Source organism: Taudactylus pleione, unplaced genomic scaffold, assembly GCF_031769625.1.
Source record: "Taudactylus pleione unplaced genomic scaffold, aTauple2 ptg000405l, whole genome shotgun sequence".
Classification (NCBI taxonomy): domain Eukaryota; kingdom Metazoa; phylum Chordata; class Amphibia; order Anura; family Myobatrachidae; genus Taudactylus; species Taudactylus pleione.
Genome location: NW_028284807.1, coordinates 354,590 through 369,891, shown reverse-complemented (window position 1 = coordinate 369,891; position 15,302 = coordinate 354,590). Strand labels below are relative to the sequence as shown.

The 15,302-nt window shown below is 45.7% G+C and overlaps 1 protein-coding gene across 1 annotated transcript in view; it reads right to left on the bottom strand.

Annotated features, from left to right (window-relative positions):
• Nucleotides 1–15,302, bottom strand: part of LOC148506416 (V-set domain containing T-cell activation inhibitor 1-like) — a 123,377-nt gene that overhangs the window by 50,321 nt on the left and 57,754 nt on the right. The window contains exon 4 of the mRNA XM_088446788.1: nt 928–1,206. Within this exon, the coding sequence (XP_088302914.1) occupies nt 928–1,206 (279 nt within the window). The remainder of the gene's footprint in view (nt 1–927; nt 1,207–15,302) is intronic.

Genomic DNA, 15,302 nt, shown 5'->3' with positions numbered 1-15,302 from the left:
GATACACATAGGAGGTGACACACACAGGAGATGATACACACAGGAGGTGACACACACATAGGAGGTGACACACACAGGAGATGATACACACAGGAGGTGACACACACAGGAGGTGACACACACAGGAGATAATACACACAGGAGATGATACACACAGGAGGTGACACACATAGGAGGTGACACACACAGATGATACACATAGAAGGTGACACACATAGGAGATGATACACACAGGAGGTGATACACACAGGAGGTGACACACACAGGAGGTGACACACTTACACAGAACGTGAAACGCGCAGGAGGGGAAACTGGCATCAATGGTGTGGAGGGAGCACAGGGATCGCTCAGCGCCAGCAGCCGCCGTGCAGTGATGAGAGGGTGATGTACAGGTTACTGAGACCCGGGAGCTCCCCCAGACACCAAGGTTGGGGAAGTCACATGGATAAAGTATATTATGTAGATAGAGAGGAAGATGAGGGTGCAGCAATCTCCATACCGCTGCCGGCGCAGTCTCCATACCGCTGCCAGCCCAGAGCACTGCTGCAGCCAATCCACCACTTCCTCACCACACACGTGGCTTTGACCGCTGCGCTGCTCCCTGTGACATGTAGTCTTCTTACTTTAGGATGCTGCGCTGCACGTTAGGGTGACATTAAAGTGTTATAGTGGGATGGAGTGTAGTGATTCTATCCCTGGCAGAGGGTGGCACTCTCGGGTGGCACCCCTCCTCCAGCAGGTGCCCCTGGCAAGTGCCATCCTGGCCAATGGTTAGATACACCCCTGGAGTCTGGCAACTACAGCGCAGAACCATCAGGAACATATGTCAACATTAAAATCAAATTGACATTTCATGATGAATGTAAACAAAATGTACGCACAATTATATATAACTGGGGACTATCTGTGCTGGTGTGAGGCGGTTACCTGATATCACAGCCCGGGCCATTCTCCGCAGCCTCCCCTCAGTGATATGACAGAAATAGTGTACGCTTGTTTCCACGTCATAGTTGAGTATAGACTCCACCATCTGTCTCCCATCGCTGAGTGTGGTAATGTTATTTGCTGCGTAGCTGGACAGGTCGTCATGATCTCTATTTGTCCATTTGACCAGCGGCTTCCGGAACACACCGATAGTAGTGCACTTCAGACGCCGGATCCCATCAATGTGCACCAATGACACGTTTGGATCATCTGCATTTAATCCTGCAAACAATATACAAGTGACCATATGTATAAATTCCTGTACATAATAACTGTAATTGGTGACTCTTTACCAGTCACTATAACTATAAATTATACATGCAGTATGCCGACATACACTATATGGACAAAAGTATTTGGCCACACATGTTAATTAATGAATTCAGGTATTTTATTCAGAGCTGTTGCTGTATACAATTAAGGATCTAGTCATGCAGTCTCCATTTTTGATACAAAATGAGTTGCCAAGTGTGATACTGTGATAGGAAGCATAGTGCTGTGATAGGAAGCGTAGTAGTGTGATAGGAAGCGTGGTGCTGTGATAGGAAGCGAAGTACTGTGATAGGAAGCGTGGTACTGTGATAGGAAGCATAGTGCTGTGATAGGAAGCGTGGTACTGTGATAGGAAGCGTGGTGCTGTTATAGGAAGCGTGGTGCTGTTATAGGAAGCCTGGTACTGTGATACGAAGTGTAGTACTGTGATAGGAAGCGTTGTACTATGATAGGAAGCGTAGTGCTGTGATAGGAAGCGTAGTACTGTGATAGGAAGCGTGGTACTGTGGTAGGAAGCGTGGTACTGTTATAGGAAGCGTGGTACTGTTATAGGATGCCTGGTACTGTGATATGAAGTGTAGTACTGTGATAGGAAGTGTGATACTGTGATAGGATGCATGGTACTGTGATAGGATGTGTTGTACTGTGATAGGAAGCATGGTACTGTGATAGGATGCCTGGTACTGTGATAGGATGCATGCTACTGTGATAGGATGCCTGGTACTGTTATAGGATGCCTGGTACTGTGATACGTAGTGTAGTACTGTGATAGGAAGCCTGGTACTGTGATAGGAAGCATGGTACTGTGATAGGATGCCTGGTACTGTGATAGGATGCATGCTACTGTGATAGGATGCCTGGTACTGTGATAGGATGCCTGGTACTGTTATAGGATGCCTGGTACTGTGATACATAGTGTAGTACTATCATAGGATGCCTGGTACTGTGATACGTAGTGTAGTACTGTGATAGGAAGCATAGTACTGTGACAGGAAGCATGGTGCTCTGATAGGAAGAATGTTACTGTGATAGGAGGCGTGGTGCTGTGATAGGAAGTGTGGTGCTGTGATAGGATGCATACTACTGTTATAGGAAGCGAAGTACTGTGATAGGATGCGTGGTACTGTGATAGGAAGCATGGTACTGTGATAGGATGCGTGGTACTGTGATTGGAAGCGTGGTACTGTGACTAAAGCATGTTACTGTGATAGGAAGAGTGGTACTGTGAAAGTATGTTTTGTACTGTGATAGGAGGCGTGGTGCTGTGATAGGATGTGTGGTACTGTGATAGGATGTGTGGTACTGTGATAGGATGTGTTGTACTGTGATAGGAGGTGTGGTGCTGTAATTGGAAGCATGGTACTGTGATAGGATGCATGGTACTGTGATAGGAAGCATGGTACTGTGAAAGGATGTTTTGTACTGTGATAGGAAGCGTGGTACTGTGATAGGATGTGTGGTACTGTGATAGGATGTGTGGTACTGTGATAGGAAACATAGTACTGTGATAGGAAGCGTGGTACTGCGATAGGATGTGTGGTACTGTGATAGGATGCATGGCACGGTGATAGGAAGAGTGGTACTGTGATAGGAAGCATGGTACTGTGATAGGAAGCGTGGTACTATGATAGGATGCATGCTACTGTGACAGGAAGCGTAGTACTGTGATAGGAAGCATGGTGCTTTGATAGGATGTGTGGTACTGTGATAGGATGCCTGGTACTGTGATAGGATGTGTGGTTCTGTGATAGGAAGCATGGTACTGTGATAGGAAGCATGGTACTGTGATAGGATGCATGATACTGTGATAGGAAGTGTAGTACTGTGATATGAAGTGAGGTACTCTGATAGGAAGCGTGGTACTGTGATAGGAAGCGTAGTACTGTGATAGGATGCATGGTACTGTGATAGGAAGCATGCTACTGTGATAGGATGCATGCTACTGTGATAGGAAGCGTGGTACTGTGACAGGATGCGTGGTACTATGATAGGATGCGTGGTACTGTGATAGGATGCGTGGTACTGTGCTAGGAAGTGTGGTACTGTGATAGCATGCGTGGTAGTGTGATAGGATGTGTGGTACTGTGGTAGGATGCGTGGTACTGTGATAGGATGCGTAGTACTGTGTTAGGATGTGTGGTGCTGTGTTAGGGAGCGTTGTGCTGTGATAGCTAGCGTGGTACTGTTATAGGAAGTGTGGTGCTGTGATAGGAAGTGTGGTACTGTGATAGTAAGTGTGGTACTGTGATAGGAAGCATGGAACTGTGATAGGATGTGTTGTACTGTGATAGGAAGCATGCTGCTGTATTAGGATGTGTTGTATTGTGATAGGGAGTGTGATACTGTGACAGGAAGCGTGGTTCTGTGATAGGAAGTGTGGTGCTGTGATTGGAAGCAAGGTACTGTGACAGGAAGCATGGTGCTGTGATAGGAAGAATGTTATTGTGATAGGATGTGTGGTACTATGATAGGAAGTGTGGTGCTGTGATAGGATGCATGCTTCTGTGATAGGAAGCATAGTACTGTGATAGGATGCATGGTACTGTGATAGGAAGCATGGTACTGTGATAGGAAGCATGTTACTGTGAAAGGAAGAGTGGGACTGTGATAGGATGTGTTGTACTGTCATAGGAAGCGTGGTACTGTGATAGGAAGCATGGTACTGTGATAGGAAGCAGGGTACTGTGATAGGAAGCGTAGTACTGTGAAAGGATGTTTTGTACTGTGATAAGATGTGTGGTACTGTGATAGGAAGCATGGTATTGTGATAGGAAGCGTGGTACTGTGATAGGATGCATGGTACTGTGATAGGAAGCATGGTACTGTGATAGGAAGCGTGGTACTGTGAAAGGATGTTTTGTACTGTGATAGGAAGCGTGGTGCTGTGATTGGATGAGTTGTACAGTGATAGCATGTGAGGTACTGTGATAGGAAATATAGTACTGTGATAGGAAGCGTGGTACTGCGATAGGATGTGTGGTACTGTGATAGGATGCATGGTACAGTGATAGGAAGAGTGGTACTGTGATAGGAAGCATGCTACTGTGATAGGATGCATGGTACTGTGATAGGAAACAAAGTACTGTGATAGGAAGCGTGGTACTGCGATAGGATGTGTGGTACTGTGATAGGATGCATGGCACGGTGATAGGAAGAGTGGTACTTTGATAGGAAGCATGCTACTGTGATAGGAAGCGTGGTACTGTGATAGGAAGCATGGTACTATGATAGGATTCATGCTACTGTGACAGGAAGCGTAGTACTGTGATAGGAAGCATGGTGCTTTGATAGGATGTGTAGTACTGTGATAGGATGCCTGGTACTGTGATAGGATGTGTGGTACTGTGATAGGAAGCATGGTACTGTGATAGGAAGCATGGTACTGTGATAGGATGCATGTTACTGTGATAGGAAGCATGGTACTGTGATAGGATGCATGATACTGTGATAGGAAGTGTAGTACTGTGATAGGAAGTGAGGTTCTCTGATAGGAAGCGTGGTACTGTGATAGGAAGCGTAGTACTGTGATAGGATGCATGGTACTGTGATAGAAAGCATGCTACTGTGATAGGATGCATGCTACTGTGATAGGAAGCGTGGTACTGTGACAGGATGCGTGGTACTATGATAGGATGCGTGGTACTGTGATAGGATGCATGGTACTGTGCTAGGAAGTGTGGTACTGTGATAGCATGCGCGGTAGTGTGATAGGATGTGTGGTACTGTGATAGAATGCATAGTACTGTGGTAGGATGCGTGGTACTGTGATAGGATGCGTAGTACTGTGGTAGGATGTGTGGTGCTGTGTTAGGGAGCGTGGTGCTGTGATAGCTAGCGTGGTACTGTTATAGGAAGTGTGGTGCTGTGATAGGAAGTGTTGTACTGTGATAGTAAGCGTGGTGCTGTGATAGGAAGCGTGGAACTGTGATAGGATGTGTTGTACTGTGATAGGAAGCATGCTGCTGTAATAGGATGTGTTGTATTGTGATAGGGAGTGTGATACTGTGACAGGAAACGTGGTTCTGTGATAGGAAGTGTGGTGCTGTGATTGGAAGCAAGGTACTGTGACAGGAAGCATGGTGCTGTGATAGGAAGAATGTTATTGTGATAGGATGCGTGGTACTATGATAGGAAGTGTGGTGCTGTGATAGGATGCATGCTACTGTGATAGGAAGCATAGTACTGTGATAGGATGCATGGAACTGTGATAGGAAGCATGGTACTGTGATAGGAAGCATGTTACTGTGAAAGGAAGAGTGGGACTGTGATAGGATGTGTTGTACTGTCATAGGAAGCGTGGTTCTGTGATAGGAAGCATGGTACTGTGATAGGAAGCGTAGTACTGTGAAAGGATGTTTTGTACTGTGATAGGATGTGTGGTACTGTGAGCGGAAGCATGTTACTGTGATAGGAAGCATGGTGCTGTAATTGGAAGCATGGTATTGTGATATTATGCATGGTACTGTGATAGGAAGTGTGGTACTGTAATAGGATGCATGGTACTGTGATAGGAAGCATGGTACTGTGATAGGAAGCGTGGTACTGTGAAAGGATGTTTTGTACTGTGATAGGAAGCGTGGTGCTGTGATTGGATGAGTTGTACAGTGATAGGATGTGAGGTACTGTGATCGGAAACATAGTACTGCGATAGGATGTGTGGTACTGTGATAGGATGCATGGCACAGTGATAGGAAGAGTGGTACTGTGATAGGAAGCATGCTACTGTGATAGGATGTGTGGTACTGTGATAGGAAGTGTGGTACTATGATAGGTTGCATGCTACTGTGACAGGAAGCGTAGTACTGTGATAGGAAGCATGTACTGTGATACGATGTGTGGTACTTTGATAGGATGCATGATACTGTGACAGGAAATGTAGTACTGTGATAGGATGCATGGTACTGTGATAGGATGTGTGGTACTGTGATAGGATGCAGGGTACTGTGATAGGATACAGGGTACTATGATAGGATGCATGATACTGTGATAGGAAGTGTAGTACTGTGATAGGAAGCGAGGTACTGTGATAGGAAGCATGGTACTGTGATAGGAAGCATGCTACTGTGATAGGATGCATGCTACTGTGATAGGAAGCGTGGTACTGTGACAGGATGCGTGGTACAATGATAGGATGCGTGGTACTATGATAGGATGCATGATACTGTGATAGGAAGTTTAGTACTGTGATAGGAAGCGAGGTACTGTGATACGAAGCATGGTACTGTGATAGAAAGTGTAGTACTGTGATAGGATGCATGGTACTGTGATAGGAAGCATGCTACTGTGATAGGATGCATGCTATGGTGACAGGAAGCGTGGTACGGTGACAGGATGCGTGGTACTATGATAGGATGCATGGTACTGTGCTAGGAAGCGTGGTACTGTGATAGAATGCGTGGTAGTGTGATAGCAAGCGTGGTACTGTGATAGGAAGCGTGGTACTGTGATAGGATGCATGGTACTGTGATAGGATGCGTAGTACTGTGGTAGGATGCGTGGTACTGTGATAGGAAGCGTAGTGCTGTGATAGGAAGTGTGGTGCTGTGATAGCTAGCGTGGTACTGTTATAGGAAGCGTGGTGCTAAGATAGGAAGAATCGTGCAATGATAGGATAAATGCTGCTGTGATAGCTAGCGTGGTACTGTTATAGGAAGCGTGGTGCTGTGATAGGAAGCATGTTGCTGTGATAGTAAGCGTGGTGCTGTGATAGGAAGCATGGTACTGTGATAGGAAGTATTTAATGTGATAGGAACCGTGGTACTGTGATAGGAAGCGTGGTACTGTGATAGAAAGCATGCTACTGTGATAGGAAGTGTAGTACTGTGATAGGATGCTTGGTTCTGTGATAGGATCCATGTTACTGTGATAGGATGCATGGTACTATGATAGGAAGCATGGTACTATGAAGGGATGCATGGTACTTTGACAGGAAGCGTGCTGCTGTGATAGGATGCATGCTACTCTGATAGGAAGCGTAGTACTATGATAGGAGGCATGGTGGTGTGATGCGAACCCTGGTACTGTGATAGGAAGTGTAGTACTGTGATAGGAAGCGTGGTACTGTGATGGAATGTGTGGTTCTGTGATAGGATGTATGCTACTGTGATAGGAAGCCTGGTACTGTGATAGGAAGCGTAGTACTGTGATAGGATGCATGGTACTGTGATAGGATGCATGTTACTGTGTTAGGAAGTGTAGTACTGTGATAGGAAGCCTGGTACTGTGATAGGAAGCGTAGTACTGTGATAGGATGCATGGTACTGTGATAGGATGCATGCTACTGTGATAGGAAGTCTAGTACTGTGATAGGAAGCCTGGTACTGTGATAGGATGTGTAGTAGTGTGATAGGATGCATGGTACTGTGATAGGATGCGTGCTACTGTGATAGGAAGTCTAGTACTGTGATAGGAAGCCAGGTACTGTGATAGGAAGCGTAGTAGTGTGATTGGATGCATGGTACTGTGATAGGTTGCATGCTGCTTTGATAGGATGTGTTGTAATGTGATAAGAAGCGTGGTGCTGTGATAGGAAGCGTGGTGCTGTGATAGGAAGCGTGGTACTGTGATAGGATTTGTTGTATTGCGATATTGAGTGTAATACTGTGATAGCGAGCGTGATAATGTGTTAGCGAGCATGGTGCTGTGATAGGAAGCGAGGTACTGTGATAGGAAGCATGATACTGTGATAGGGAGCGTGATACTGTGATAGGAAGTGTAGTACTGTGATAGGAGTGTGGTGCTGTGACAGGAAGCGTGTTACTGTGATAGGATGCATGGTACTGTGTTAGGATGCGTGATACTGTGATAGGATGCGTGGTACTGTGAAAGGATGTGTGGTACTGTGATAGTAAGTGTGGTGCTGTGATACGAAGTGTGGTACTGTGATACGAAGTGTGGTACTGTGATAGGAAGCGTAGTACTGTGATAGGAAGCGTAGTACTGTGATAGGAAGCGTGGTACTGTGATAGGATGTATTGTTCTGTGATAGGAGGTGTGGTGCTGTAATAAGAAGAGTGGTACTGTGATAAGATGCATGGTACTGTGATAGGATGCGTGGTACTGTGATAGGATGCGTAGTACTGTGATGGGAAGTGTGGTGCTGTGATAGGATGCGTGGTACTGTGATAGGATGCGTAGTACTGTGATAGGAAGCGTGGTGCTGTGATAGGAAGCATGGTACTGTGAGAGGATGCATGGTACTGTGATAGGAAGCATGTTACTGTGATAGGAAGAGTGGTACTGTGATAGGATGTTTTGTACTATGATAGGAAGCATGGTACTGTGATATAAAGCGTGGTACTGTGATAGGAAGCGTGGTGTTGTGATAGGAAGTATGGTACTGCGATAGGATGCATGCTACTATCATAGGAAGTGTAGTACTGTGATAGGAAGCCTGGTACTGTGATAGAAAGCGTAGTACTGTGATAGGATGCATGGAACTGTGATAGGAAGCATGGTACTATGCTAGGAAGCATGGTACTGTGAAAGGATGCATGGTACTGTGATAGGATGCGTGGTACTGTGATAGGATACATGCAACTGTGATAGGATGCATGGTACTGTGATAAGATGCATGGTACTATGCTAGGAAGCATGGTACTGTGAAAGGATGCATGGAACTGTGATAGGATGCGTGGTACTGTGGTAGGATGCGTGGTACTGTGATAAGAAGCGTGGTGCTGTGAAAAGAAGCGTGGTGCTTTGATAGGATGTGTTAAGTTGTGATAGGGAGTGTGATACTGTGATAGGAAGTGTGGTTCTGTGGTAAGAAGCATGGTGCTGTGATAGGAAGCGTGGTGCTGTGATAGGAAGTGTGATACTGTGATAGGGATCATGGTACTGTGATAGGGAGTGTGGTTCTGTGATAGGGAGCGTGGTACTGTGATAGGGAGCTTGGTGCTATGATAGGAAGCATGTTACTGTGATAGGATGCGTGGTACTGTGATAGGGTGCGTGATACTGTGATAGGAAGTGTGATACTGGGATACGAAGTGTGGTACTATGATAGGATGCATGATACTGTGACAGGAAACGTAGTACTGTGATAGGATGCATGGTACTGTGATAGGATGTGTGGTACTGTGATAGGATGCAGGGTACTGTGATAGGATACATGGTACTATGATAAAATGCATGATACTGTGATAGGAAGTGTAGTACTGTGATATGATGCGAGGTACTGTGATAGGAAGCATGGTACTGTGATAGAAAGTGTAGTACTGTGATAGGATGCATGGTACTGTGATAGGAAGCATGCTAATGTGATAGGATGCATGCTACGGTGATAGGAAGCGTGGTACGGTGACAGGATGCATGGTACTATGATAGGATGCATGGTACTGTGCTAGGAAGCGTGGTACTGTGATAGAATGCGTGGTAGTGTGATAGCAAGCGTGGTACTGTGATAGGAAGCGTGGTACTGTGATAGGATGCGTGGTACTGTGATAGGATGCGTAGTACTGTGGTAGGATGCGCGGTACTGTGATAGGAAGCATAGTGCTGTGATAGGAAGCGTGGTGCTGTGATAGCTAGCGTGGTACTGTTATAGGAAGCGTGGTGCTGTGATAGGAAGAATGGTGCAATGATAGGATAAATGCTGCTGTGATAGCTAGCGTGGTACTGTTATAGGAAGCGTGGTGCTGTGATAGGAAGCATGGTGCTGTGATAGTAAGCGTGGTGCTGTGATAGGAAGCATGGTACTGTGATAGGATGTATTTAATGTGATAGGAACCGTGGTACTGTGATAGGAAGCGTGGTACTGTGATAGAAAGCATGCTATTGTGATAGAGAGTGTAGTACTGTGATAGGAGGCTTGGTTCTGTGATAGGATCCATGTTACTGTGATAGGATGCATGGTACTATGATAGGAAGCATGGTACTGTGAAGGGATGCATGGTACTTTGACAGGAAGCGTGCTGCTGTGATAGGAAGCATGCTACTCTGATAGGAAGCGTAGTACTATGATAGAAGGCATGGTGGTGTGATGCGATCCCTGGTACTGTGATAGGAAGTGTGGTACTGTGATAGGAAGCGTGGCACTGTGATGGAATGTGTGGTTCTGTGATAGGATGTATGCTACTGTGATAGGAAGCATGGTACTGTGATAGGATGCATGTTACTGTGTCAGGAAGTGTAGTACTGTGATAGGAAGCCTGGTACTGTGATAGGAAGCGTAGTACTGTGATAGAATGCATGGTACTGTGATAGGATGCATGTTACTGTGTTAGGAAGTGTAGTACTGTGATAGGAAGCCTGGTACTGTGATAGGATGCGTAGTACTGTGATAGGATGCATGGTACTGTGATAGGATGCATGCTACTGTGATAGGAAGTCTAGTACTGTGATAGGAAGCCTGGTTCTGTGATAGGATGTGTAGTAGTGTGATAGGATGCATGGTACTGTGATAGGATGCATGCTACTGTGATAGGAAGTCTAGTACTGTGATAGGAAGCCAGGTACTGTGATAGGAAGCGTAGTAGTGTGATTGGATGCATGGTACTGTGATAGGTTGCATGCTGCTTTGATAGGATGTGTTGTAATGTGATAAGAAGCGTGGTGCTGTGATAGGAAGCGTGGTGCTGTGATAGGAAGCGTGGTACTGTGATAGGATTTGTTGTATTGCGATATTGAGTGTAATACTGTGATAGCGAGCGTGATAATGTGTTAGCGAGCATGGTGCTGTGATAGGAAGCGAGGTACTGTGATAGGAAGCATGATACTGTGATAGGGAGCGTGATACTGTGATAGGAAGTGTAGTACTGTGATAGGAGCGTGGTGCTGTGACAGGAAGCGTGTTACTGTGATAGGATGCATGGTACTGTGTTAGGATGCGTGATACTGTGATAGGATGCGTGGTACTGTGAAAGGATGTGTGGTACTGTGATAGTAAGTGTGGTGCTTCGATACAAAGTGTGGTACTGTGATAGGAAGCGTAGTACTGTGATAGGAAGCGTAGTACTGTGATAGGAAGCGTGGTACTGTGATAGGATGTATTGTTCTGTGATAGGAGGTGTGGTGCTGTAATAAGAAGAGTGGTACTGTGATAAGATGCATGGTACTGTGATAGGATGCGTGGTACTGTGATAGGATGCGCAGTACTGTGATGGGAAGTGTGGTGCTGTGATAGGATGCGTGGTACTGTGATAGGATGCGTAATACTGTGATAGGAAGCGTGGTGCTGTGATAGGAAGCATGGTACTGTGAGAGGATGCATGGTACTGTGATAGGAAGCATGTTACTGTGATAGGAAGAGTGGTACTGTGATAGGATGTTTTGTACTATGATAGGAAGCATGGTACTGTGATATAAAGCGTGGTACTGTGATAGGAAGCGTGGTGCTGTGATATGAAGTATGGTACTGCGATAGGATGCATGCTACTATCATAGGAAGTGTAGTACTGTGATAGGAAGCCTGGTACTGTGATAGAAAGCGTAGTACTGTGATAGGATGCATGGAACTGTGATAGGAAGCATGGTACTATGCTAGGAAGCATGGTACTGTGAAAGGATGCATGGTACTGTGATAGGATGCGTGGTACTGTGATAGGATACATGCAACTGTGATAGGATGCATGGTACTGTGATAAGATGCATGGTACTATGCTAGGAAGCATGGTACTGTGAAAGGATGCATGGTACTGTGATAGGATGCGTGGTACTGTGGTATGATGCGTGGTACTGTGATAAGAAGCGTGGTGCTGTGAAAAGAAGCATGGTGCTTTGATAGGATGTGTTAAGTTGTGATAGGGATTGTGATACTGTGATAGGAAGTGTGGTTCTGTGGTAAGAAGCATGGTGCTGTGATAGGAAGCGTGGTGCTGTGATAGGAAGCATGGTGCTGTGATAGGAAGTGTGATACTGTGATAGGGATCATGGTACTGTGATAGGGAGTGTGGTACTGTGATAGGGAGCGTGGTACTGTGATAGGGAGCTTGGTGCTATGATAGGAAGCATGTTACTGTGATAGGATGCGTGGTACTGTGATAGGGTGCGTGATACTGTGATAGGAAGTGTGATACTGGGATACGAAGTGTGGTACTATGATAGGATGCATGATACTGTGACAGGAAACATAGTACTGTGATAGGATGCATGGTACTGTGATAGGATGCGTGGTACTGTGATAGGATGCAGGGTACTGTGCTAGGAAGCGTGGTACTGTGATAGAATGCGTGGTAGTGTGATAGCAAGCGTGGTACTGTGATAGGAAGCGTGGTACTGTGATAGGATGCGTGGTACTGTGATAGGATGCGTAGTACTGTGATATGAAGCGAGGTACTGTGATAGGAAGCATGCTAATGTGATAGGATGCATGCTACGGTGATAGGAAGCGTGGTACGGTGACAGGATGCATGGTACTATGATAGGATGCATGGTACTGTGCTAGGAAGCGTGGTACTGTGATAGAATGTGTGGTAGTGTGATAGCAAGCGTGGTACTGTGATAGGAAGCGTGGTACTGTGATAGGATGCGTGGTACTGTGATAGGATGCGTAGTACTGTGGTAGGATGCGTGGTACTGTGATAGGAAGCATAGTGCTTTGATAGCTAGCGTGGTACTGTTATAGGAAGCGTGGTGCTGTGATAGGAAGAATGGTGCAATGATAGGATAAATGCTGCTGTGATAGCTAGCGTGGTACTGTTATAGGAAGCGTGGTGCTGTGATAGGAAGCATGGTGCTGTGATAGTAAGTGTGGTGCTGTGATAGGAAGCATGGTACTGTGATAGGATGTATTTAATGTGATAGGAACCGTGGTACTGTGATAGGAAGCGTGGTACTGTGATAGAAAGCATGCTACTGTGATAGAGAGTGTAGTACTGTGATAGGAGGCTTGGTTCTGTGATAGGATCCATGTTACTGTGATAGGATGCATGGTACTATGATAGGAAGCATGGTACTGTGAAGGGATGCATGGTACTTTGACAGGAAGCGTGCTGCTGTGATAGGAAGCATGCTACTCTGATAGGAAGCGTAGTACTATGATAGAAGGCATGGTGGTGTGATGCGATCCCTGGTACTGTGATAGGAAGTGTGGTACTGTGATAGGAAGCGTGGCACTGTGATGGAATGTGTGGTTCTGTGATAGGATGTATGCTACTGTGATAGGAAGCATGTTACTGTGTCAGGAAGTGTAGTACTGTGATAGGAAGCCTGGTACTGTGATAGGAAGCGTAGTACTGTGATAGGATGCATGGTACTGTGATAGGATGCATGTTACTGTGTTAGGAAGTGTAGTACTGTGATAGGATGCCTGGTACTGTGATAGGAAGCGTAGTACTGTGATAGGATGCATGGTACTGTGATAGGATGCATGCTACTGTGATAGGAAGTCTAGTACTGTGATAGGAAGCCTGGTTCTGTGATAGGATGTGTAGTAGTGTGATAGGATGCATGGTACTGTGATAGGATGCGTGCTACTGTGATAGGAAGTCTAGTACTGTGATAGGAAGCCAGGTACTGTGATAGGAAGCGTAGTAGTGTGATTGGATGCATGGTACTGTGATAGGTTGCATGCTGCTTTGATAGGATGTGTTGTAATGTGATAAGAAGCGTGGTGCTGTGATAGGAAGCGTGGTGCTGTGATAGGAAGCGTGGTACTGTGATAGGATTTGTTGTATTGCGATATTGAGTGTAATACTGTGATAGCGAGCGTGATAATGTGTTAGCGAGCATGGTGCTGTGATAGGAAGCGAGGTACTGTGATAGGAAGCATGATACTGTGATAGGGAGCGTGATACTGTGATAGGAAGTGTAGTACTGTGATAGGAGCGTGGTGCTGTGACAGGAAGCGTGTGACTGTGATAGGATGCATGGTACTGTATTAGGATGCGTGATACTGTGATAGGATGCGTGGTACTGTGAAAGGATGTGTGGTACTGTGATAGTAAGTGTGGTGCTTCGATACAAAGTGTGGTACTGTGATAGGAAGCGTAGTACTGTGATAGGAAGCGTAGTACTGTGATAGGAAGCGTGATACTGTGATAGGATGTATTGTTCTGTGATAGGAGGTGTGGTGCTGTAATAAGAAGAGTGGTACTGTGATAAGATGCATGGTACTGTGATAGGATGCGTGGTACTGTGATAGGATGCGTAGTACTGTGATGGGAAGTGTGGTGCTGTGATAGGATGCGTGGTACTGTGATAGGATGCGTAATACTGTGATAGGAAGCGTGGTGCTGTGATAGGAAGCATGGTACTGTGAGAGGATGCATGGTACTGTGAGAGGAAGCATGTTACTGTGATAGGAAGAGTGGTACTGTGATAGGATGTTTTGTACTATGATAGGAAGCATGGTACTGTGATATAAAGCGTGGTACTGTGATAGGAAGCGTGGTGCTGTGATATGAAGTATGGTACTGCGATAGGATGCATGCTACTATCATAGGAAGTGTAGTACTGTGATAGGAAGCCTGGTACTGAGATAGAAAGCATAGTACTGTGATAGGATGCATGGAACTGTGATAGGAAGCATGGTACTATGCTAGGAAGCATGGTACTGTGAAAGGATGCATGGTACTGTGATAGGATGCGTGGTACTGTGATAGGATACATGCAACTGTGATAGGATGCATGGTACTGTGATAAGATGCATGGTACTATGCTAGGAAGCATGGTACTGTGAAAGGATGCATGGTACTGTGATAGGATGCGTGGTACTGTGGTATGATGCGTTCTACTGTGATAAGAAGCGTGGTGCTGTGAAAAGAAGCATGGTGCTTTGATAGGATGTGTTAAGTTGTGATAGGGAGTGTGATACTGTGATAGGAAGTGTGGTTCTGTGGTAAGAAGCATGGTGCTGTGATAGGAAGCGTGGTGCTGTGATAGGAAGCATGGTGCTGTGATAGGAAGTGTGATACTGTGATAGGGATCATGGTACTGTGATAGGGAGTGTGGTACTGTGATAGGGAGCGTGGTACTGTGATAGGGAGCTTGGTGCTATGATAGGAAGCATGTTACTGTGATAGGATGCGTGGTACTGTGATAGGGTGCGTGATACTGTGATAGGAAGTGTGAAACTGGGATACGAAGTGTGGTACTATGATAGG